The following is a 24,363-nucleotide window of genomic DNA, read 5'->3' on the forward strand; positions in this document are numbered from 1 at the left end:
CTTCTGGTTCAGAGGATTCTGTCTCAGAGGTTGATGCTGATAAATCTTCATATTTATTTAAAATGGAATTTATTCGTTCTTTACTTAAAGAAGTCCTAATTGCATTAGAAATTGAGGATTCTGGTCCTCTTGATACTAAATCTAAATGTTTAGATAAGGTTTTTAAATCTCCTGTAGTTATTCCAGAAGTTTTTCCTGTCCCTGGTGCTATTTCTGAAATAATTTCCAGGGAATGGAATAATTTGGGTAATTCATTTACTCCTTCTAAATGTTTTAAGCAATTATATCCTGTGCCATCTGACAGATTAGAGTTTTGGGACAAAATCCCTAAGGTTGATGGGGCTGTCTCTACTCTTGCTAAGCGTACTACTATTCCTACGGCAGATGGTACTTCTTTTAAGGATCCTTTAGATAGGAAAATTGAATCCTTTCTAAGAAAAGCTTACTTGTGTTCAGGTAATCTTCTTAGACCTGCTATATCTTTAGCGGATGTTGCTGCAGCTTCAACTTTTTGGTTAGAAGCTTTAGCGCAACAAGTAACAGATCATAATTCTCATAGCATTATTATTCTTCTTCAACATGCTAATAACTTTATTTGTGATGCCATCTTTGATATCATTAGAGTTGATGTCAGGTATATGTCTCTAGCTATTTTAGCTAGAAGAGCTTTATGGCTTAAAACTTGGAATGCTGATATGTCTTCTAAGTCTACTCTGCTTTCCCTTTCTTTCCAGGGTAATAAATTGTTTGGTTCTCAGTTGGATTCTATTATCTCAACTGTTACTGGAGGGAAAGGAACTTTTTTACCACAGGATAAAAAAAATCTAAGGTAAATTTAGGTCTAATAATCATTTTCGTTCCTTTCGTCACAACAAGGAACAAAAACCTGATCCTTCATCCTCAGGAGCGGTATCAGTTTGGAAACCATCTCCAGTCTGGGATAAATCCAAGCCTTTTAGAAAATCAAAGCCAGCTCCTAAGTCCACATGAAGGTGCGGCCCTCATTCCAGCTCAGCTGGTAGGGGGCAGATTACGTTTTTTCAAAGAAATTTGGATCAATTCCGTTCACAATCTTTGGATTCAGAACATTGTTTCAGAAGGGTACAGAATTGGCTTCAAGATAAGGCCTCCTGCAAAGAGATTTTTTCTTTCCCGTGTCCCAGTAAACCCAGCGAAGGCTCAAGCATTTCTGAAATGTGTTTCAGATCTAGAGTTGGCTGGAGTAATTATGCCAGTTCCAGTTCTGGAACAGGGAATGGGGTTTTATTCAAATCTCTTCATTGTACCAAAGAAGAAGAATTCCATCAGACCAGTTCTGGATCTAAAAATATTGAATCGTTATGTAAGGATACCAACATTCAAAATGGTAACTGTAAGGACTATCCTGCCTTTTGTTCAGCAAGGGCATTATATGTCTACAATAGATTTACAGGATGCATATCTGCATATTCCGATTCATCCAGATCACTATCAGTTTCTGAGATTCTCTTTCCTAGACAAGCATTACCAGTTTGTGGCTCTGCCGTTTGGCCTAGCTACAGCTCCAAGAATTTTTACAAAGGTTCTCGGTGCCCTTCTGTCTGTAATCAGAGAACAGGGTATTGTGGTATTTCCTTATTTGGACGATATCTTGGTACTTGCTCAGTCTTCACATTTAGCAGAATCTCATACGAATCGACTTGTGTTGTTTCTTCAACATCATGGTTGGAGGATCAATTTACCAAAAAGTTCATTGATTCCTCAGACACAGGTAACCTTTTTAGGTTTCCAGATATATTCAGTGTCCATGACTCTATCTTTGACAGACAAGAGACGTCTAAAATTGATATCAGCTTGTCGAAACCTTCAGTCACAATCATTCCCTTCAGTAGCCTTATGCATGGAAATTCTAGGTCTTATGACTGCTGCATCGGACGCAATCCCCTTTGCTCGTTTTCACATGCGGCCTCTTCAGCTCTGTATGCTGAACCAGTGGTGCAGGGATTACACAAAGATATCTCAATTAATATCTTTAAAACCGATTGTACGACACTCTCTGACGTGGTGGACAGATCACCATCGTTTAGTTCAGGGGGCTTCTTTTGTTCTTCCGACCTGGACTGTAATTTCAACAGATGCAAGTCTTACAGGTTGGGGAGCGGTGTGGGGGTCTCTGACAGCACAAGGGGTTTGGGAATCTCAGGAGGTGAGATTACCAATCAATATTTTGGAACTCCATGCAATTTTCAGAGCTCTTCAGTCTTGGCCTCTTCTAAAGAGAGAATCGTTCATTTGTTTTCAGACAGACAATGTCACAACTGTGGCATACATCAATCATCAAGGAGGGACTCGCAGTCCTCTGGCTATGAAAGAAGTATCTCGAATTCTGGTATGGGCGGAATCCAGCTCCTGTCTAGTTTCTGCGGCTCATTTCCCAGGTATAGACAATTGGGAAGCGGATTATCTCAGTCGCCAAACGTTACATCCGGGCGAATGGTCTCTTCACCCAGAAGTATTTCTTCAGATTGTTCAAATGTGGGGACTTCCAGAAATAGATTTGATGGCCTCTCATCTAAACAAGAAACTTCCCAGGTATCTGTCCAGATCCAGGGATCCTCAAGTGGTAGCAGTGGATGCATTGTCACTTCCTTGGAAGTATCATCCTGCCTATATCTTTCCGCCTCTTGTTCTTCTTCCAAGAGTAATCTCCAAGATTCTGAAGGAATGCTCGTTTGTTCTGCTGGTAGCTCCAACATGGCCTCACAGGTTTTGGTATGCGGATCTTGTCCGGATGGCCTCTTGCCAACCGTGGACTCTTCCGTTAAGGCCAGACCTTCTGTCGCAAGGTCCTTTTTTCCATCAGGATCTCAAATCCTTAAATTTAAAGGTATGGAGATTGAACGCTTGATTCTTAGTCAAGGAGGTTTCTCTGACTCTGTGATTAATACTATGTTACAGGCTCGTAAATCTGTATCTAGGGAGATATATTATAGAGTCTGGAAGACTTATATTTCTTGGTGTCTTTCTCATCATTTTTTCTGGCATTCTTTTAGAATTCCGAGAATTTTACAGTTTCTTCAGAATGGTTTGGATAAAGGTTTGTCTGCAAGTTCCTTGAAAGGACAAATCTCTGCTCTTTCTGTTCTTTTTCACAGAAAGATTGCTAATCTTCCTGATATTCATTGTTTTGTACAAGCTTTGGTTCGTATAAAACCTGTCATTAAGTCAATTTCTCCTCCTTGGAGTTTGAATTTGGTTCTGAGGGCTCTTCAAGTTCTTCCGTTTGAACTTATGCATTCATTGGACATTAAATTACTTTCTTGGAAAGTTTTGTTCCTTTTGGCCATCTCTTCTGCCAGAAGAGTTTCTGAATTATCTGCTCTTTCTTGTGAGTCTCCTTTTCTGATTTTTCACCAGGATAAGGCGGTGTTGCGAACTTCTTTTAAATTTTTACCTAAGGTTGTGAATTCCAACAACATTAGTAGAGAAATTGTGGTTCCTTCATTATGTCCTAATCCTAAGAATTATAAGGAGAAATCATTGCATTCTTTGGATGTAGTTAGAGCTTTGAAATATTATGTTGAAGCTACTAAGAATTTCCGAAAGACTTCTAGTCTATTTGTTATCTTTTCCGGTTCTAGGAAAGGTCAGAAGGCCTCTGCCATTTCTTTGGCATCTTGGTTCAAATCTTTAATTCATCATGCTTATGTTGAGTCGGGTAAAACTCCGCCTCAAAGGATTACAGCTCATTCTACTAGGTCAGTTTCTACTTCCTGGGCATTTAGGAATGAAGCTTCGGTTGATCAGATTTGCAAAGGAGCAACTTGGTCTTCTTTGCATACTTTTACTAAATTCTACCATTTTGATGTGTTTTCTTCTTCTGAAGCTGTCTTTGGTAGAAAAGTACTTCAGGCAGCTGTTTCAGTTTGAATCTTCTGCTTATATTTTCAGTTTTTTTCTGTATAAGATTTAAACTTTATTTTTGGGTGTGGATTTTTTTCAGCGGAATTGGCTGTCTTTATTTTATCCCTCCCTCTCTAGTGACTCTTGCGTGGAAGATCCACATCTTGGGTAGTCATTATCCCATACGTCACTAGCTCATGGACTCTTGCTAATTACATGAAAGAAAACATAATTTATGTAAGAACTTACCTGATAAATTCATTTCTTTCATATTAGCAAGAGTCCATGAGGCCCACCCTTTTTTTGTGGTGGTTATGATTTTTTTTGTATAAAGCACAATTATTCCAATTCCTTATATTTATGCTTCGCACTTTTTTCTTATCACCCCACTTCTTGGCTATTCGTTAAACTGATTTGTGGGTGTGGTGAGGGGTGTATTTATAGGCATTTTGAGGTTTGGGAAACTTGCCCCTCCTGGTAGGAATGTATATCCCATACGTCACTAGCTCATGGACTCTTGCTAATATGAAAGAAATGAATTTATCAGGTAAGTTCTTACATAAATTATGTTATTTCAGTATACTCTATAGAGAGGCAGCAAACAACAATTAAGTTTCCAGTGGAAGGAATAGGCATTAAACATTGTATTTTCAATTGTAAGTATTGAGTGTTATGTATAGTCAGAGATACGATAAAGAGGCTTTAAAGGGTCAAAATAGGCAAATAATGATTCAATCCATTAGTGCATGTAGTTTTAAGACTATCAACCCTAGACTTCTGTGCATTTAACTAGCTCCATATCTGAATCATGTAACTAGCACTGCTGATATAGGAAAATCAGAAATACATCAGAGCACCAACTAATGAAGGCTGGCTCTAAATGAAATTATGTATAAAACTCTGCAAATAGTTTTAAAAATAATTACAATTTATTTAAATTAACAGCAAATTCAATATTTTATGCGGTACAAGAAGTGGGTACAATATAAAAAACTTATGGATCCATGTATTAACAATAGATAATTAAAACAACAGATAATTAAAACATCAGACAGATTAAAATAGGCTTGTACTTGATGGTGTGACTCACGTTAAAATTGACGATACATATACTAAAAGAGTCAGTGCATATAACAACAAAGGTAAGTATCAATTTGAATCACTAGAAACAATGGTAACCAAAACTAATTCAGGCGTAGGATAAGAGATCTCTAACCTAAATGAACATGGTGGCTGGTTTGGAAAAGGGAGATAAGTATGGGGTTGTGTGTGGTATATAGTCAGCTCAATCTGTGTGATATTGATGCAAGGCAAAAAAGGGGGGTGGTTTGGTTTCTGATGTCTCAGTATTAAATAAATGAACTGGTACTCATAACCGGGGAGGTGTACTAAGCAAATTAAAAAAATTAAAATTTAATTAATCCGTGATAGTGTGTGATAGGGTATATACCTCTAGATACTTGAGCTGGGACGATCGATCCTAAATGAATAGGTAGCAAGATGGGTGACTGTGGTGAATTAGATCTATAATACAGTGACAAAACCTCCAAAAATAGTATAGGCAATTGTTGAAATTGTAACAATATAAATCGTGTGTGAAATACAAAAACAGTAAAGAATGGTTAAAAATGTGCAGCTGCGTAAAAAACGTTGCAGAAGGTGCAAAAGAATAAATAATCTCCAAACAGTGTCAGTTTGTAAAATCCGAAAAAAAGGGGGGATAAGGTGGTGCGGAAATTTAAAAAACACAGCAATATAAAAATGCACAACAGTCTTTCCTAACACAATTTTCCAAAAAGATGACGAAAAGCAAAAAGGTGAGGTTCACAGATAGAGATGATTTAAAACTTGAAGACAGATACAAAAAGTTTGTTCCAAAAAGTGCAAATATTCCCAAAGTTTGTAATATGTGTCACAAATCGGTTCCCATATTCTATGTGTAGATATTTTCTTAAGCGAGGATAGTGGTTGCGGTTGGCGTAGGTTCAGAAATGGTTCAGAAATGATTCCTTCTGCCAAAAGAAATCAATAATAGTGTAGATTGTTTTTTTAAAAGCACATTTCAGAAAGCTCCTTACCAGTCAATGCGTTTCGGTCATACACTGACCTTTCTCAAGACTCAACCCTAGACTTCTGTGCGTTTAACTAGCTCCATATCTGAATCATGTAACTAGCACTGCTGATTGGATCAGCTGCATATTCCACTCAGGAGCAGCAGTGATTTGCGAGTCCTATTTACACATACAGTGGTCTAGGGTCAATAGTCTTAAAATGACATGCTCTAATGGATTACAGCATGTCAGTTTTTACTATAATTGTCCTTTAATGTATACAGAGATACAATTAGGAGGTTTGCCAATTCTGCAAGCTCAGCCCATTAATATGGGCATGCTCTTGAGATCATTTGATTAAGAAAAAAAACATGCATTTAACAGTCAAAAGACCAAAACAATTGTATAAAGAAAGTTGATATATAATAAAGTCAAATCAAAAGTATATTCAACCATATAGTCTTAATAAACCAATGTATTCTATTGCACATGTAAGTCATTGAAAATTTCTAAGAATTCTGAAACATGGCAGACATTTTTATTTTGATTATTAAAATCACAATATTTTATTGGCCTACTACACCAACTTTCTGATTTAGATAGAATTGTTTTATGATTGATTCATTACATTTCTGTTTACTAATTTTTTGATTGGAAATATAAAAATTAAAAAAACTGAAACATGGGAAATGTTATATTTTAAAACAAACCCTTAAAGATTTTTTTTTTTAATACAATTTTGCCTTTAGTTTTTTTCTGCATCTTGTATGTAGGAGAGTCTTGCATGACCAAGTATGGTAACTTGATAATATGCATTTTCATAATGTGTTTATAATCTGCATAGTTTAATACATTTTATTGCATTTAGGTTACTTTGAAAGCTGTGTTTAAGTGTTATTTTGAGCATCACTTATAAATCTTGTTAATTTTCTTGTATTATTTTTAACTTATTAGATTCCAGTATTTTAGAGTTTCAAGCTTTGAAGTTGATATGTTTGATTTGCTTACAAAAGGCATTCAAATTCTTTACTGGATCTGTCAGATTCTAACTGGATCTGTTTGAATGAATTTGCTTGTGTAAATTACATATGTGTTAAATCTAAAAAAAATCTGGAAATCCTGTTCTCAAATTGACAGGAAAAACTCTAAAAATACAAAACTAAAAACAGAAATGTTTGCAGGCCAAAATGAAAGTAAAATAGCAGCCAATTTATTAATCTCTACTGTTGACTGTACTGTGACTGTGTTTGATAGCAGTTTCTTAGAGTTTCATAGCAAGTTCAGTCATACTTTTTTGTTAATTTTTAATTAACATTTTTAGATCATCTAAACACCGATATGTAGCGCTCATGTTTTAATGTTCAAATTTTTCATTATTAAGAATTGTGGTTTGATTACATTTTAATGAAAAAATTAAACTATTGCATTTCTTAACATGTGTACTAAGCATGGGAGAGATTTAAAGCCTATCACCTCAAAAAACAACAAAAAAAACCCCCAAAAAAACAAACAAATGTTTTTAAAGCAAAATACATTTTTAAAACATCTTATTAAATTGTAAAAATCCATTTGTAATACTGTAATACTTATGTTACAGCTAGTAATAGAGTTTATTGTGGTGGTTTAGAGTAACCCTTTTTAATTCCAGTTCTTAGGCGCCCTTAAGAGGCGTGATATTATGTATTTCTCTTCTTGGGCTATTTAATAACACAATCATGATTAAATTATGTATAGTCAGCTAGGGAAATCATTTAAATCTGACCAATTAGGGTACTTAAGAAGCGAAGTTGATAAACACTGGTATATAGTTGCTTTGTAAGTGAGGAACTGTTAATTGTATGAGTTATATTTTATCTTCAGCCAGTTTGATATTATGGCTTTCAATTAAAAAACAAATGTTCAAGTAAATCTTGTGCTAGTATATTCTGCTCTACAATTATATAAAATAGATTGTGTGCAAGCAAGTAGCAATAATATAACATGTTAACATTGCAAAGTAGGATCCTAAACTAAAAAAGGGCACACTGATACATTTGTGTACATACTTACTGATAACTGGGCATTTTTGCTTTACAAGCTTTACACCTTCATATTTCACGCGTTTATGTTAGCCATGTGCCTTCTTTGCATCTTATATTTATGTCTTTCAAGTCTGTCTACGGGCTATGTCCTTTTTATTTTATTTTCGGTAATGGGTTTTACAGCCCTAAATGGAAAGGTATGACACAGATGTTTATTTTTACATTTCCCTGCTTTTTCAGGTTACCTAAAAAGATAGATCTTCAAACAAACACAAATAATGGAGCGCTTAAACCAATTTATTTCACTGGATTTACAAAAGAAATATCATATGACAACGCAGCTATAATGTTCTTGTGTCACATGGGAACTTAGAATGGCCTAGAAATTAGTTCTTTGGATGATGTTTTATAATCTGAACTGGTTATTGTAGAACTCATTTGTGGGGAGGTTACACTTTTCCCCACATTTTTCTTTCTTTTTCTTTTGTTTTCCTTTTTTTTTTTTCGTTTTAAAGAGGGGCATGGCCAAACCTTTTTTTAGTCTACAGAAATTTTTACGGCGGGCCCAGTTTTTCCTGTTTTTTCTCACTGTTGCTTACCTTATGGCAGGGAGTCTACTACTTTTACAAAGGTCTTATTTGGTAATTCAGCAAAGCAGCCGAGGTGATCAAGGTTCACAAACTGACAACTCAGCTACTGGTGATCATTACTTTGATCAGAGGGTAGAAAAGAACCAATTTTGGAAACAAAAAGGAAAGATGGATGTAAACGTACATTCCAAACTGGTAACTGATGAAAGATATGCTCTAATTGATCAGCCACTTAGAAGAAGATGGAGAAGAAGATGGTTCCTCAACTTCATCAATGATCGACAAACTGCACATGGCACAGATCCTAAACTAATGAAGCAAACCATAGTCAGCAAAGGTAAGTCTAATATCTTTTTTAATACAATGGATTTAACTATTTACATGAGCACCCAATTTTTTAGGAGTCACTTAGGAGACATTTGCTCTTTTCCAGTCTGTAAGTTTGCTGTGCAAAACATTGCATTCAGCTTGGGTAATTTAGACTTTCATTTCTATGGCATTCTATCAATTTATTTAATTAGTTAAAGGAATACTGTTAATATTTAAAGTAACATGGGAGTAAAAAAATAAACTTTCATAATTCAGATGGGGTGTACAATTTTAATAAAGGTTTCCAATCTATTTCTTTTATCATATTTACCCATTTTCTTCATATCATACTCTTTTTTTTCTTCATATCCTTAGTTATTTCCCATGAGAGTAGTAAGAACATGTCTTGGACACTAAGGGCTCTATTTATCATTCCAGTTCTCCTATATTTTCTCCTAAAAGTTCTCATGAGAAATAATTCTCCTATTTATCATCAAAAAAAATTCTAAAATTGGGCAAGTTCGACTGTAAAATTCCCCTACTCTGTTCTAACTCTCCTTGGAGAACATGTTCTCCAAAAAAGGGTTAAATTAGATCTTTTTAGTCACATTTCATATGGTTCTCCTAATAATTCTTAGTTAGTTACAAATGTATCATTTATATTCTCCTGTAGAATACTGAAAGTTCTCCTGCAAGTTCCTACCTTAAAGTTCTCCATAGCTAAAGTGGAGAACAGCATTAGAAATATATTCTCTACCAGTTATAGAAGCAGTTACACACAAAAAAGGGCTCTACAAGGTGCAAAAATTATCTATAACAAAGCACAATAATAATGGTTATTGGAGTGCAAATAATAATTTATGATGGAGTAAAAAAATATATATAATGGAGCACCAGAATAATATATATGATATCTATTGGGGCATAAAAATAAGATATAAAAAAGCGCTAAAATTGAAGCACAAAAACAATGAAAATGTAGATATATTTTCATATATGAAAGTTTGCTGAAGAGGGGCGTTAGCAAAGCTACTAGGAAGGCTATATAAAGATTTATATTGGTTTATATATGATTGACATGGAGAATAGTTGCTTATTTTTAGTGATAAATAATAAGAAGATACTAATCCGACTGGAGAAATTTATCATTAGTTCTCCCCAGTCCTCCTCAGCTCTCCCATGGAGAAAAAACTACTTTTTATGATGAATATGGGCGCACATGTGCGCCTCTCCTAAGGAGAGCTGTGGAGAACTGATAGGAGAACAGAAGGGAGAATTCCTCAAATCAAAGAGAAAGGGACGAATGGCACTACAAATAACTAAAAGTAACGTAAACCCTTATGTTACTAATAATATCCACTACCAGTATAGTGGATTATGTAAGGTGCTATGTAAAAAGTTGTTAAGGCAAAACATGTCAGGGTAGTTAGGGTACTGGTGAGGAGTCCTGGAGCTCCTGTGTTTTAGACAGCCTTAGGCTACTTCTCTGATGTAATTTCACATTGTACGCATTACCAGAAGGCTGCTACAGTCAGCCATAGCTGTTCAGCTGTTATATTGCAGAGTGTGCTTTTAATACTTTGATTATTAGCAGACTTTGTGTCTTTTAATTACCCTGCTTAGGGAAAGTTCTCAACAATGTTACTTAATATACAATCTTGACTTGGCATCAAATTATTGGCTTAACTGACAGTATTTTAGGCAGATACGATTGGCTCTAACCGGTGTTTGTACGGAGACTTAACTAATGATTATAGTACTAATGAAAAAAAGAAAGTAATACATGAAAACACTATTGGCTCTAACCGGAGCTCTGTTACATCTCTGCACATTAAGTGCACTTAACTGTTAACGTATGTATCACTGTTAAGATAGAGAAGTATAGATTGGTTTTGTAATCCACTCAATGCCGACACAGTTATTCAGCAAGTTCAGCACGTAGGTAGTAACTTAATAATTGACACCTGCTACGAGTAAGGGAGGGAAAAAAAGACCCCGATATTCTGTACCACTGTTGCCGATATTAGCAACATTCAATACACACTATTGATTTGAGAATCATTAACCAATAACTTTTTTAAAAATATATGGGGTATCTATGAATTATAATTGTATAAAGCAATGATACGCTTAACATCTAACATAGCCTTGCATAGAATTAACCCCTTGTGTAAGGGTGACCGTATGTGAGGCATCAATGTATTAATTGCGCAAGTTTCGGATACAAATTACCTGAATCGATATAAAAAGCATACAGCCTTTTCACATACTCGAGTACATTCTTTGAACATTAAAGGCATACTGATATTTAATATCCATACAGTTCGTAGTTACAAACCGCCCACTTTAATTGTAATCATCTAGCTGCTGCTGTATTAATGTAGCAACTCTATAACACTGTTATGTGGGGATTAGTGTAATCGAACTTGACACATTGTGAGTGGTATTTAACTACGATTATTTCAAGGTAATATTCACTTAAGTTTCACATGATATATACAGTGTGCAGAGTACAATTTCTTTCAGCATAAGACTGGCCTATTATCTATAAATAGTTCTGCTTACAATTACTGTTTATAAGATAACCTCGGGGACGTGGTCACACAGGCCTCGGTTTCAGCCAAGTCATCTGTAGGGAACCATCTTATTTATAACCAGTTCTATTTAGTGTATCACAGCAGGTTGTTGACACAATTAAGTTATAATATTAACACATACCAATTTAGGTCCATCAAGTGAGACCAAGCCCTATATGCATATGATTACTATTGGTGATGAATTTACATGCATCTAAAGAGAAAACCTAAGAGTGTTTTTAATAGTGTTTCCAGTTTTATTTCACATTTTGTGTACAATAAAAGTTATGTTTTAATCTGCACACCCTCCTGCACATATAGTGTTTAATAATCTGTTAAGTTCCCTATGCACACTAGACTTTATTATATTAAATACAATCCTTGTATCTAAATTCATAACCCTTGGAGTGCTGTTTATGTAGTCTTTTTTTGAAGATCAGGTTCCCTTAACCTCTCTTCAAATTTTCTGTTAGAATTCCCCAAATGATTGATAAATGGAGCCCTAAGGGCTCGATTTTATCATTCATTTATCATTCATATTCTCCTAAATTTTCTCCTAAAAGTTCTCATGAGAAATAATTCTCCTATTTATCATTCAAAAATGCACCTAAAATTGGGCAAGTTCGACTGTAAAATTCTCCGACTCTGTTTTCACTCTCCTTGGAGAACATGTTCTCCAAAATAAAGGTTAAATTAGATCTTTTTAGTCGTATTTCATATAATTCTCCAAATAATTCTCCTACTTACAAATTTATCATTTATATTCTCCTGTGGAGGACTGAAAGTTCTCCTGCAAGTTCCTGCATTAAAGTTCTCCATAGCTACAGTGGAGAACAGCATTAGAAATCTATTCTCTACCAGTTGTAGAAGCAGTTACACAAAAAAGGCTCTACAAGGTGCAAAAATTATCTATAACAAAGCACAATAATAATGGTTATTGGAGCGCAATAATAATTTATGATGGAGTGAAAAAAATATTTATAATGGAGCACCAAAATAATATATAACAGAGCACAAAAATTATATCTATTGTGGCATAAAAATAAGATATAAAAAACCTCTAAATTTGAAGCACTGAAACAATGAAAATGTAGATCTATTTTCTTATATGAAAGTTTGCTGAAGAGGGGCATTAACAAAGCTACTAGGAAGGCTGTATACATATTTCTATTGGTTTATATATGATTGACATGGAGAATAGTTGCTTATTTTTAGTGATAAATAAGGAGAAGATACTAAGCCGACTGGAGAAATTTATCATTATTTCTGCTCAGCTCCTATAGAGAAAAAACTGATAGGAGAACAGAAAGGAGAATTCCCCAAATGATTGATAAATCAAGCCCTAAATGGCATCATTGCTTGCAACAATGTATTTAATAATGCTATATATCATTAGTTGTGCTTTCAGGAAATATGTGGGCTATATCACTCTCAGTACTCAAGAGTGTTGTGACACATACTCAAATTGGCTGCAATGTCCACAGAATATTTTTGACAAAAAAAGCTGGGTAACTGGGTCTGGCTGGAGGCTCCAGAAAAAGGAAAGGCTAAATTTGAAATATGCATGAAGAACAAATAGTTTCCCTAACCTGCAATCCTAGAAATTTGATAAATTAAAGTTAATTTATAACTCCAATGTCACTTTATGGGAAATTTGTGGATACATTGATTAAAAGCCTTTCTAAGGGCTCCATGTACTAAGCCGTCAATTCATCCGTCATTTTAGACGCGGATAAACTCGCCGTTACTCGCCACGGGCGAAATGGTGTCCGCTGTCACTATGTACTAATAATCCCCCAATAAATAGACAAGTCTAGCCCGCCGCGAGCAGTGGCGGATTATTGATAAATTTGACGTCTCGCTCGCCGCGACTAAGCTGATGTACTTTTAACTTTCAGTTGAATTGTCTGGCCAATTATTAACACGTGACATGCAAGGTGTCACGAACATCATAGTAGTCGCGGGAATAGAATTTTGCTCCTATAAAAGTTCAACTTATCTAAACAACTTTATTATTGTTCTAAATTTTTTGAAGAGTGATAACAGCGTTATTTTTGTAATATTTATTTACAATTTGGATATGGCTTCATCTGGATCTGATAATATATAAATATTAATATAAAAATAATTATAAAGATTGACAACTATACAATACAAATTTAAAATATAGATTACTCTTTAATTACAGTCGACAAATTTGGCGCAATTTATGTACATGGAAATGAGAGACAAATTAGACGCCAGTTATGCTGTACAATGCTGATATTACTGCCTTTTATATATGTCTAGACTGGCGTCTAGATTGACTTTCCTATTGTTTTGTACCTTGCCCGCCACCTAAAAGGTGGCGAGGCAAAAATAACGAGGTGGGAGCGGAAATTGTAGCGAGCGGACAAATAGATTTTTTAGTACATTCGTTTTTGGCGAGTTGGTGGTCAAATGTGTCTAATTACAGTGAAAAATGGAGCGGTAGCGAGGTTTGGCAGATAAGTACGCTCGCAATTTTAAAGATGCGAGTTTTAACATAATTGACGGCTTTGTACATATCAGTTTGCGAATTTTGACGCGAGATTTGTTGCGGGTAGCTCGCTGACTGCTTAGTACATGGAGCCCAAAATGTTTAGAATAGTAATCAATATTGTAAACATAGACATAAGACAATGGCATTATTACTCATAAGAGTGAAACAAAAAATGTTCTCTAGCATATAGTTCAGATAGTTGAATTATGTTAATAGATTGAAATATATTTGCTTTTCTATGATACACATAACATGAAAAAATGCAGCTTTTTGCTCCAGTAGATATGATAGAAATATTGTATCTTAGATATACATTTTTATCAATTTAAGCGCCATTTATTTTGAAGCACCACTGTCAAGGATCATTTGATGCTATTTTTAAAGCTACAGCTAAACAATTTTCAGTTTATTAAAGCAGAATTTGAATGCACCGTTGGCTATATTGTTAAAATAAATGTCTTTGAGAACAATTTGATTTATTAACTAGTTTATCAAATATGTCATAGACTTCTTCTTTGCTACACTTAACCCCCTGACTACCATGGGTATTTTGCTTTTAAATCAAATAATGAATAACACTAATTTGTTTCCCTTCTTTTTATAAGATTTGCATTTAAATTATATAAAAAAACACAATAATTATTTTCCCATTTCCTCCCCTCGTCTTCTAATAAAAGATTAATTGAAATGAGTCTTAAAATTATTTTTCCTACTAAATTGTTTTTTATTTGTGTAGCTATATATTATACCTTATAGTTTACAATGTGTTTATTTGGCAGACAAATTTAAAAGAGCACATGTGTTAAAGTCTCCATAGGTATATACATATATATATATATATATATATATATATATATAAAATTTACTTCATTATAATGGTTACCACTTATGCTCTTCCAAAATGTTAATAGTTGTAGGACATACATTTTGCTTCAATGAATTAAAGCTTTACAACGCACTGACAGGCTAAGGGCTTATGGCTTATTTATTTAGATATATTATTATTTATAATTTGGTGTACCTAATAATCACATTATCTTCTGTATCAGACATGATTGTCATATCTGTGTTTTTATGTAGCAAAGAGCAACCTCTTTCCTAGCCGGCATGTGTGTTCACCAGCATCAGGTGGAAATGCTGTCATTTCACAAATGTTATAGAGCTGAAATCAATGAATGAGAGGCCATGTTTACCAAATTCTCTTACTAAATTTTCTTTTTAGAACACTGCATGTTTAAACACACAGAGCAAGATTTATCAAATGCTATAACAATTCTCCTTTTTATTCTCCTTTGTGTTTGCCTCAGCGCTCCTTTGTGCACCAACATTTTTTTTAAAAATTGCGCTTTTCCAAAGACGAACTAAGGCAACATAATTATATATTTCTCATAACTAGCTACATGCTAAATCGCTAGTTATGTGTAAATTTTGCTTACAGAAATACCCATAAAAACAAAACACGTTATTTACTTTTTTGAGTTTATTTGTACCTTATTTTTGCACCATTTTACAGAACATATTTTTATGGCTTCTGTCACTATTGAAAAAGGAAAAATGTTCAGTTCACGCTTCCAGAAAATGCTATTATTGTCTAGACTTGCATGTAAGACAGGTTACCTTATCGTTTTAATTGTAATATCCATAACAAAAAAAGCATATTAGTTAAGTGTTATATTATTAAAAAAAGGAATCTTTCTGCTCCTCCTTGCAATGCTAGCTTTAAGAAGAATTCCATGATGTGCACACAACACAAGCGCAAACAAAATTATTTCTAATGCTGTTCTCCACAATACTTATGGAGAACTTCAAAGCACACATTTGTAGGAGAAAATTAAGTTCTCTATAGGTGCAAAAAATGATAATTAAGTTACTAGTTGATTTGATAAGGCGTACTACAGCAAATATGACTTAGACAATCTAATTTAACAGTTTTTTGTGGAGCTCCTGTGCGCCTAGGCGAACGCAAGCCGAGTAGGAGATTTTTTTAGTCAAACTTGCCTAATTTTAGGGGTATTTTTAAATCAGAAATAATAAATAAGGTCATTCATTCTCAAGAGTATATTTAGGCACAAATATACAAAATAATTAATGATAAATCTTACTCACAGTAAAAAAGTAGGAAACAAGGGTAAGAGAATGAAAGGACCATATTGGAAACTAAACTCTTTTAAAATTGCTTAAATCAGTAACCTACAATGCAAAAGAAACAGATTAATATTGAGATACAAACTAAGAGGTACTGTACAGATTCACTGCATACCAAATTACCGTTAACTTAACTGGTGTGCTGCTCTCATGAAATATGGAACATTTGTTCTGTTAAACATAACACACCAGGAATATTAGTACTTAAAGGGACAGTCAAGTCCAAAAAAAACTTGCATGATTTAAATAGAGAATGTAATTTTAAACAACTTTCCAATTTACTTTTATCACCAATTTTGCTTTGTTCTCTTGGTATTCTTAGTTGAAAGCTAAAACTAGGAGGTTCATATGCTAATTTCTTAGAACTTGAAGACTGCCTCTAATCTGCATGTATTTTGACCACTAGAGGGCATTAGTTCATGAGTTTCATATAGATAACATTGAGGTCATGCACGTGAAGTTACCCAGGAGTGAGCACTGATTGGCTAAAATGGATGTCTGTCAAAAGAACTGAAATTAGGGGGCAGTTTGCAGAGGCTTAGATACAAGGTAATCACAGAGGTAAAAAGTGTATTTCTATCATAGTGTTGGTTATGCAAACCTGGGGAATGAGTAATAAAGGGATTATCTTTCTTTTTAAACAACAAAAATTCTGGTGTTGACTGTCCCTTTAAATACAGCAAAGCTGGAGTAACTACAGCAACAGAATAGGCAGGAAAATAAAAAATAATACAGACAGAGGCGTAGATGGTACGTTGTCAAACAGTTAGAATCAAAACAGCCTGGGCAGATACAATATAAATACAAATTTGGTTAAAAAAAAATCCTAATCTATTTAAGAACTTGACTATTTAAATTGTATGGCACAAGTAGCAATGCTTAAAGGGACACTAAACCCACATTTTTTCTTTCATAATTCAGATAGAGCATGCAATTGTAAGCAACTTTCTAATTTACTCCTATTATCAATTTTTCTTCGTTCTCTTGCTATCTTTATTTGAAAAAGAAGGCATCTATACTAAGGAGCCAGACAATTTTTGGTTGAGACCCTGGACAGCACTTGTTTATTGGTGCTGTGCAATCAGCAAGGACAACCCAGGTTGTGAACCAAAAATGGGACGGCTTCTAAATGTACATTCTTGCTTTTCAAATAAAGATAGCAAGATAATGTAGAAAAATTGATAATAGGAGTAAATTAGAAAGTTGCTTAAAATTGCATGCTCTATCTGAATCATGAAAGAAAAATTTGGGTTCAGTGTCCCTTTAAAATACAGATGTAATGATATTTTACATATAAAGCAGATATATATATATATATATATATATATATATCTTAAGTTATATTAAATGCATTAGCATAACATATGATATACTGAGTACCTCAGTAGAATCTTATTTACATTTGGTTAGTTTTTGTAATGTTCAATACATTTTTGGATGCACTAGAGATCATAGGGCCAGATTACAAGTGGATCGTTATTTAACGCTTATTGTCGAGTGTTAACTCTGCTAGAAGTAAGCTTTGTGCGTGCATACGGTAACGCTCATATTACAAGTTGAAAGTAAACCCGACAATCCTAAAAAGCCGAACTTAGAATATCGCAAACGCAAAACTTATTTTCCCCCATAGAAGTAAACAGAGCAAAAAAAGTGGAAAAAAACACCCTACTCGCACACAAACCCGATCGCATATTCTCAAGTGCCCTAACCCAACATGAAAATATGAATATTTCACATTCCAATGTTCTTCACATAGCAGAATATGTTCTATTTATTCAGAAATACATATTTCTACATATACTGTATCTGATGTTTTTTTGTACAAATATATATATATATATATATATATATATATATATATATATATATATATATATATATAAAAGAAACAAGAGAATGCACTCTCAGGACTTCTTCAAAAAACCAATTTAATGGAACGTTTTCGGGGTTCACAACCCCTTCATCAGCATATATAACAGACAAAATACAACTAATTTATAGTGTTTCATACAAATTAAATCACACCAACCTTAGTGCCTCTCCAAAAAAGTGCGCCAATATTTCGAGCTTGGAACGCATCTTGCGTTCCACAGTGCTGTCCGAAACCGGAAGTTTCATTACATCACTTCCGGTTTTCGGTCCCAATATACAATCATAAACTTATTCATAAACTTATTCAATCTACATGTTTGAACATTCTTATGTGACATACTAGTGTAGAGAACTTCATATAGACAAACATGTGGAACATTGCCACAAATACCTAAAAATGTGTTAAATAAATATTGGATAGTGTTTGTGCATCGAGTTGGCATGGAGTTGGCATGGTGACAGTATGAATACTACTATACCCACTTGGAGAAATTTCTGATGTTGAGACTGTATATATGAGCTATATGTCCTTATTACCATTATCCTTTCTATCTTGTTATATTGGTGGCTTTGCTGCCATGCTTGAGGCTATAAATACAAAATAAGGTTACCACCCTTATATATCTTCCCAGCCATTATATATATTCATCTGCATCTATATTTGGGCTGATGTATGTTATAACCGCCCGATGGCCAAATTTACTATATATGAACACGATGTGATGCCCCAGCTGTACAGCTTATAATTTGTACAGCCCTACAATATCCCACTTATTCCTTTCATTATATATTCCTCTCACTATATGCATCTATCTGTTCGCATATCGATTGAAGCAATATTCATGCCAACTGTCAGTTGGTCCAAGTTACCCATATATCATATTGGTGTCACACTCTAATTTTTTCCATCCATATTTGCAGCATTCCATTTGTTTCGTATTTAGAAAATGTCATTCCAACCACACGTACTGATACATAGTCCAACTATTATTTTAATTGTAATTAGCATATTCAGCATGAATTTATGTTGTTTTGCACATTAAGAAAATCTTTGTTCTGTCCAGTTGGTATTTTGTTCTAAACTTAACACAGGTAATGGCACTCATGGGTAATTTACATTGTATACAATTACCTTGGTTACTGTCACCATGCCAACTCGATGCACAAACACTATCCAATATTTATTTAACACATTTTTAGGTATTTGTGGCAATGTTCCACATGCTTGTCTATATGAAGTTCTCTACACTAGTATGTCACATAAGAATGTTCAAACATGTAGATTGAATAAGTTTATGAATAAGTTTATGATTGTATATTGGGACCGAAAACCGGAAGTGACGTAATGAAACTTCCGGTTTCGGACAGCACTGTGGAACGCAAGATGCGTTCCAAGCTCGAAATATTGGCGCACATTTTTGGAGAGGCACTAAGGTTGGTGTGATTTAATTTGTATGAAACACTATAAATGAGTTGTATTTTGTCTGTTATGTATGCTGATGAAGGGGTTGTGAACCCCGAAAATGTTCCATTAAATTGTTTTTTTGAAGAAGTCCTGAGAGTGCATTCTCTTGTTTCTTATTTGATGCTGTATCATTGCACCCAGGCGAGCTGTCTATCGGTGGGCTGAACTGGAAATTGTTTACTATATATATATATATATATATATATATATATATATATATATATATATATATATATATATATAAATGAGATTATACATGGTATAGATATAAAGATATATAGGAATATCTATTTATAAATGCTTAGAATATATTCTGCTATGTGCAGGATATTGTAATATGAAATATTTACACAGTATAACACTTTATTAAATATGAATTTCTTTTACAAAGATATGACTACTCCACGGATTTCATCCTTACTTGTGGGATATTAACCTCCTGCTAACAGGAAGTGGCAAAGAGCACCACAGCAGAGCTGTATATATAGCCCCTCCCTTCCCCTCCACCCTCAGTCATTCTCTTTGCCTGTGTTATACTAGGAAGACATTGTAAAGTGAGGTGTTAGATTTAGTTTCTTCAATCAAGAAGATTTTTTATTTTAAATGGTACCGGTGTGTACTATTTTCCTCAGGGGGATATGGAAGAAGATTTCTGCCCTGAGGTTTGATGATCTTAGCATTTTTAACTAAGATCCACGCTGGTTCCCACAAGACTTCTGAAGGTAACCATGAGACATCTTCAGTGTGGAGACCGGTTTCATGCTACAAGCAGCATTAAGGTATGTGCAGCCTTTTTTTCTGAGGAGGCTTGGTGTATCAGAACTGGCTGGCATTATTTCCCTGTATGGGAATGGGGTAAGCAGTAAAACCTATTTTAATAAGAGGGGTGTTACTGGAGTCCCTATATTATATTTATCATTAGTTGATATTTGGGAATTATGTGACATGGGAGACAATATAAAAAACAATGTTTTATGTTTTTTTTATTTTTGGCACTTAAAACTTATTGGTTTTATGCTTGAGAGTTGTATTGTGTGTGTATTTTTACTTTAGTGCAAAACTGCATTCCCATGCGGTGTTGTTTGGGCCTACTCCGACTTTTGACCTTAAGGGGCGGAGCCTATTTTGGCGCACTTCCTTCAGGCTTAGCAGCAGCAAAGTCTAGTACTTCTAGTGCGTCTAATTCCTTTACTCTGCAGGAGATGGCTGCAGTTATGTCAACTACCCTTGCAGAGGTATTGTCTAAATTACCAGTGTTGTAGGGTAAACGCAGTAGTTCAAGTATTAATGTTAATACTGAATCCTCTGATGCTTTATTAGCTATTTCCAATGTTCCCTCACAGTGCTCTGAGTTGGGGATCAGGGAATTACTGTCTGAGGGTGAAATTTTTGATTCAGGGAATGTTTTGCCTCAGACAGATTTGGATGCTATGTCATTTAAATTTAAGCTTGAACACCTCTGCCTGTTGCTTAGGGAGGATTTAGCAACTCTGGATGATTGTGATCCTATTGTGATTCCTCCAGAGAAATTGTGTAAAATGGATAAATATTTGGAAGTTCCTACTTACACTGATGTTTTTCCGGTTCCTAAGAGAATTTTTGAAATTATTAGTAAGGAATGGGATAGACCAGGTATACCATTTTCTCCCTCTCCTAATTTTAAGAAAATGTTTCCTATATCAGATACCATTCGGGACTCATGGCAAACGGTCCCTAAGTTAGAGGGAGCTATATCTTCCCTAGCTAAGCATACTACTATACCCATTGAGGATAGTTGTGCTTTCAAGGTCCCTATGGATAAGAAATTAGAGGGTCAACTAAAGAAATTATTTGTTAATCAGGGATTTATTTTACAACCTACGGCTTGCATTGTTCCAGTAACTACTGCAGCAGCTTTTTGGTTTGAGGCTCTAGAAGAGTCTCTTAAGGTTGAGACTCCATTAGATGACATTCTAGATAGAATTAAGGCTCTTAAGCTAGCTAATTCTTTCATTACTGATGCCGCTTTTCAAATTACTAAATTAGCGGCAAAAAATGCAGGATTTGCTATTTTAGCACGTAGAGCATTGTGGCTCAAATCTTGGTCTGCTGATGTGTCATCAAAACATAAGCTTTTAGCTATTCCCTTTAAAGGTAAGACCCTTTTTGCGCCAGAATTGAAGGAGATCATTTCTGATATTACAGGAGGTAAGGGCCATGCCCTACCTCAGGATAGGTCGGTTAAAATGAGGGGTAAACAGAATAATTTTCCTTCCTTTCAGAACTTTAAAGGAGGACCCCCCGCTTCTTCCAGAAAGCAGGAAGGGAATTTTTCCCAATCTAAGTCAGTCTGGAGACCCAATCAGAACTGGAATAAGGGTAAACAATCCAAAAAACCCACTGCTGGTCCTAAGACAGCATGAAGGGGTGGCCCCCGATCTGGGACCAGATCTAGTAGGGGCAGACTTTCTTTCTTTGCACAGGCTTGGGCAAGAGATGTTCAGGATTCCTGGGCGCTAGAAATAGAGACCCACGGTTATCAATTTGAATTCAAGAATTTTCTCCCAAGATGGAGATTTCATCTTTCAAAATTATCTGCAAACCAGATAAAGAGAGAGGCGTTCTTATGCTGTGTAAAAGACCTTTTTACTATGGGAGTAATTTGTCCTGTTCCAAAATTGGAACAGGGACAGGGGTTTTACTCAAACCTATTTGTGGTCCCCAAAAAAGAGGGAACGTTCAGACCCATTTTGGACCTCAAGTGTCTAAACAAATTTCCATCATTCAAGATGGAAACAATTTGAACGATTTTGCCAATGATCCAGGAGGGTCAATATATGACTACCGTGGATTTGAAGGATGCTTACCTTCATATTCCAATCCACAAAGATCATCATCGGATTCTAAGGTTTGCCTTCTTGGACAAACATTATCAGTTCATGGCTCTTGCTTACGGGTTGGCCACAGAACCCAGAATCTTCACAAAGGTTCTAGGGTCTCTTTTGCCGGTTCTCAGACCGCAAGGGATAGTGGTGGCACATTATCTGGATGATATTCTGATTCAGGCGTCAACATATCATCTGATCACACGGATACAGTGTTGTCTTTTCTGAGAACTCACGGCTGGAAGGTGAACATAGAGAAGAGTTCACTTGTTCTACAGACAAGGGTTCCTTTCTTGGGAACTCTGTTAGACTCGGTAGCCATTTAAGTATTTCTGACGGAGATCAGAAAATCAAAGATTTTGAATACTTGCCGAACACTTCCGTCCATTCCTCAGCCATCAGTGGCTCAGTGTATGGAGGTAATCGGATTAATGGTAGCGGCAATGGACATTGTTCCGTTTGCTCGCTTTCATCTCAGACCACTGCAACTGTGCATGCTCAGTCAGTGGAATGGGGATTATGTGGATTTATCTCCAAAGATAATTCTGGATCAAGAGACCAGAAACTCTCTTCTTTGGTGGTTGTTGCCAGATCATCTGTCCCAGGGGACTTGTTTCCGCAGACCCTCGTGGGTGATAGTGACAACAGATGCCAGCCTTCTGGGCTGGGGTGCAGTTTGGAATTCCCTGAAGGCTCAGGTTGTTTGGGCTCAAGTGGAGTCTCTGCTTCCAATCAATATTTTGGAACTGAGGGCAATATTCAATGCGCTTCAGGCATGGCCTCAGTTTTCTTCGGCCAAATTCATCAGATTACAGTTGGACAACATACCGACTGTGGCATATGTCAATCATCAGGGGGGAACAAGGAGTTCCTTAGCGATGATAGAAGTATCCAAGATAATCAGTTGGGCAGAGGCCCACTCTTGTCATCTGTCAGCGATCTACATCCCAGGGGTAGAGAACTGGGAAGCAGATTTTCTAAGTCAACAGACTTTTCATCCAGGGGAGTGGGAACTTCACCCGGAGGTATTTGCCTCATTGATTATCAGATGGGGCAGACCGGAATTGGATTTGATGGCATCTCATCAGAATGCCAAGCTTCCAAGATACGGATCCCGGTCAAGGGATCCACAGGCCGCACTGATAGATGCCTTGGCAGTACCTTTGTTGTTCAGACTAACTTATGTGTTTCCGCCGTTTCCTCTCCTCCCATGCGTGATTGCTCGAATCAAACAGGAGAGAGCTTCAGTGATCCTGATAGCGCCTGCGTGGCCACGCAGGACTTGGTATGTGGATCTAGTGGACATGTCCTCTTTGCCACCGTTGAAACTTCCGTTGAGACAGGACCTTCTCATTCAAGGTCCTTTCCAACATCCAAATCTAATTTCTCTGCAACTGACTGTGTGGAGATTGAACGCTTGATTTTATCGAAGCGAGGATTCTCTGATTCAGTTATCAATACTTTGATACAGGCTAGAAAGCCTGTCACTAGAAAAATCTATCATAAGATATAGCGTAAATATCTTTATTGGTGTGAATCCAAGGGTTACTCATGGAGTAAAGTTAGGATTCCTAGGATTTTGTCTTTTCTCCAAGAAGGATTGGAGAAAGGGTTATCAGCAAGTTCCTTAAAGGGACACATTTCTGCTTTGCCAATTCTGTTTCACAAACATTTGGCAAATGTATCAGATGTTCAGTTTTTTTGTCAGGCTCTATCTAGAATTAAGCCTGTATTTAGACCTATTACTCCTCCCTGGAGTTTGAATCTAGTTCTTCGAGTTCTGCAAGGGGTTCCATTTGAACCTATGCATTCCATAGATATTAAACTATTATCTTGGAAAGTTTTGTTTTTGTTTGCTATTTCTTCTGCTCGAAGAGTTTCTGAGCTTTCAGCATTACAGTGTGATTCACCTTATCTCATATTTCATTCTGATAAGGTTGGTACCAAACCTGGGTTCCTTCCTAAGGTTGTTTTGAATAAGAATATTAATCAGGAAATTGTTGTTCCTTCCTTGTGTCCTAATCCTTCTACTAAGAAGGAGCGTCTGTTACAATACTTGGACGTGGT

General features: G+C 35.6%; 1 protein-coding gene across 1 annotated transcript in view; it reads left to right on the forward strand.

Annotated features, from left to right (window-relative positions):
* The window catches only part of WSCD1 (WSC domain containing 1), a 349,543-nt gene that overhangs the window by 139,109 nt on the left and 186,071 nt on the right, over positions 1-24,363 (forward strand). The window contains 1 exon segment of the mRNA XM_053706293.1: positions 8,195-8,881. Within this exon segment, the coding sequence (XP_053562268.1) occupies positions 8,476-8,881 (406 nt within the window). The 5' untranslated portion in view covers positions 8,195-8,475.

Source organism: Bombina bombina, chromosome 3, assembly GCF_027579735.1.
Source record: "Bombina bombina isolate aBomBom1 chromosome 3, aBomBom1.pri, whole genome shotgun sequence".
Taxonomy (NCBI): Eukaryota; Metazoa; Chordata; class Amphibia; order Anura; family Bombinatoridae; genus Bombina; species Bombina bombina.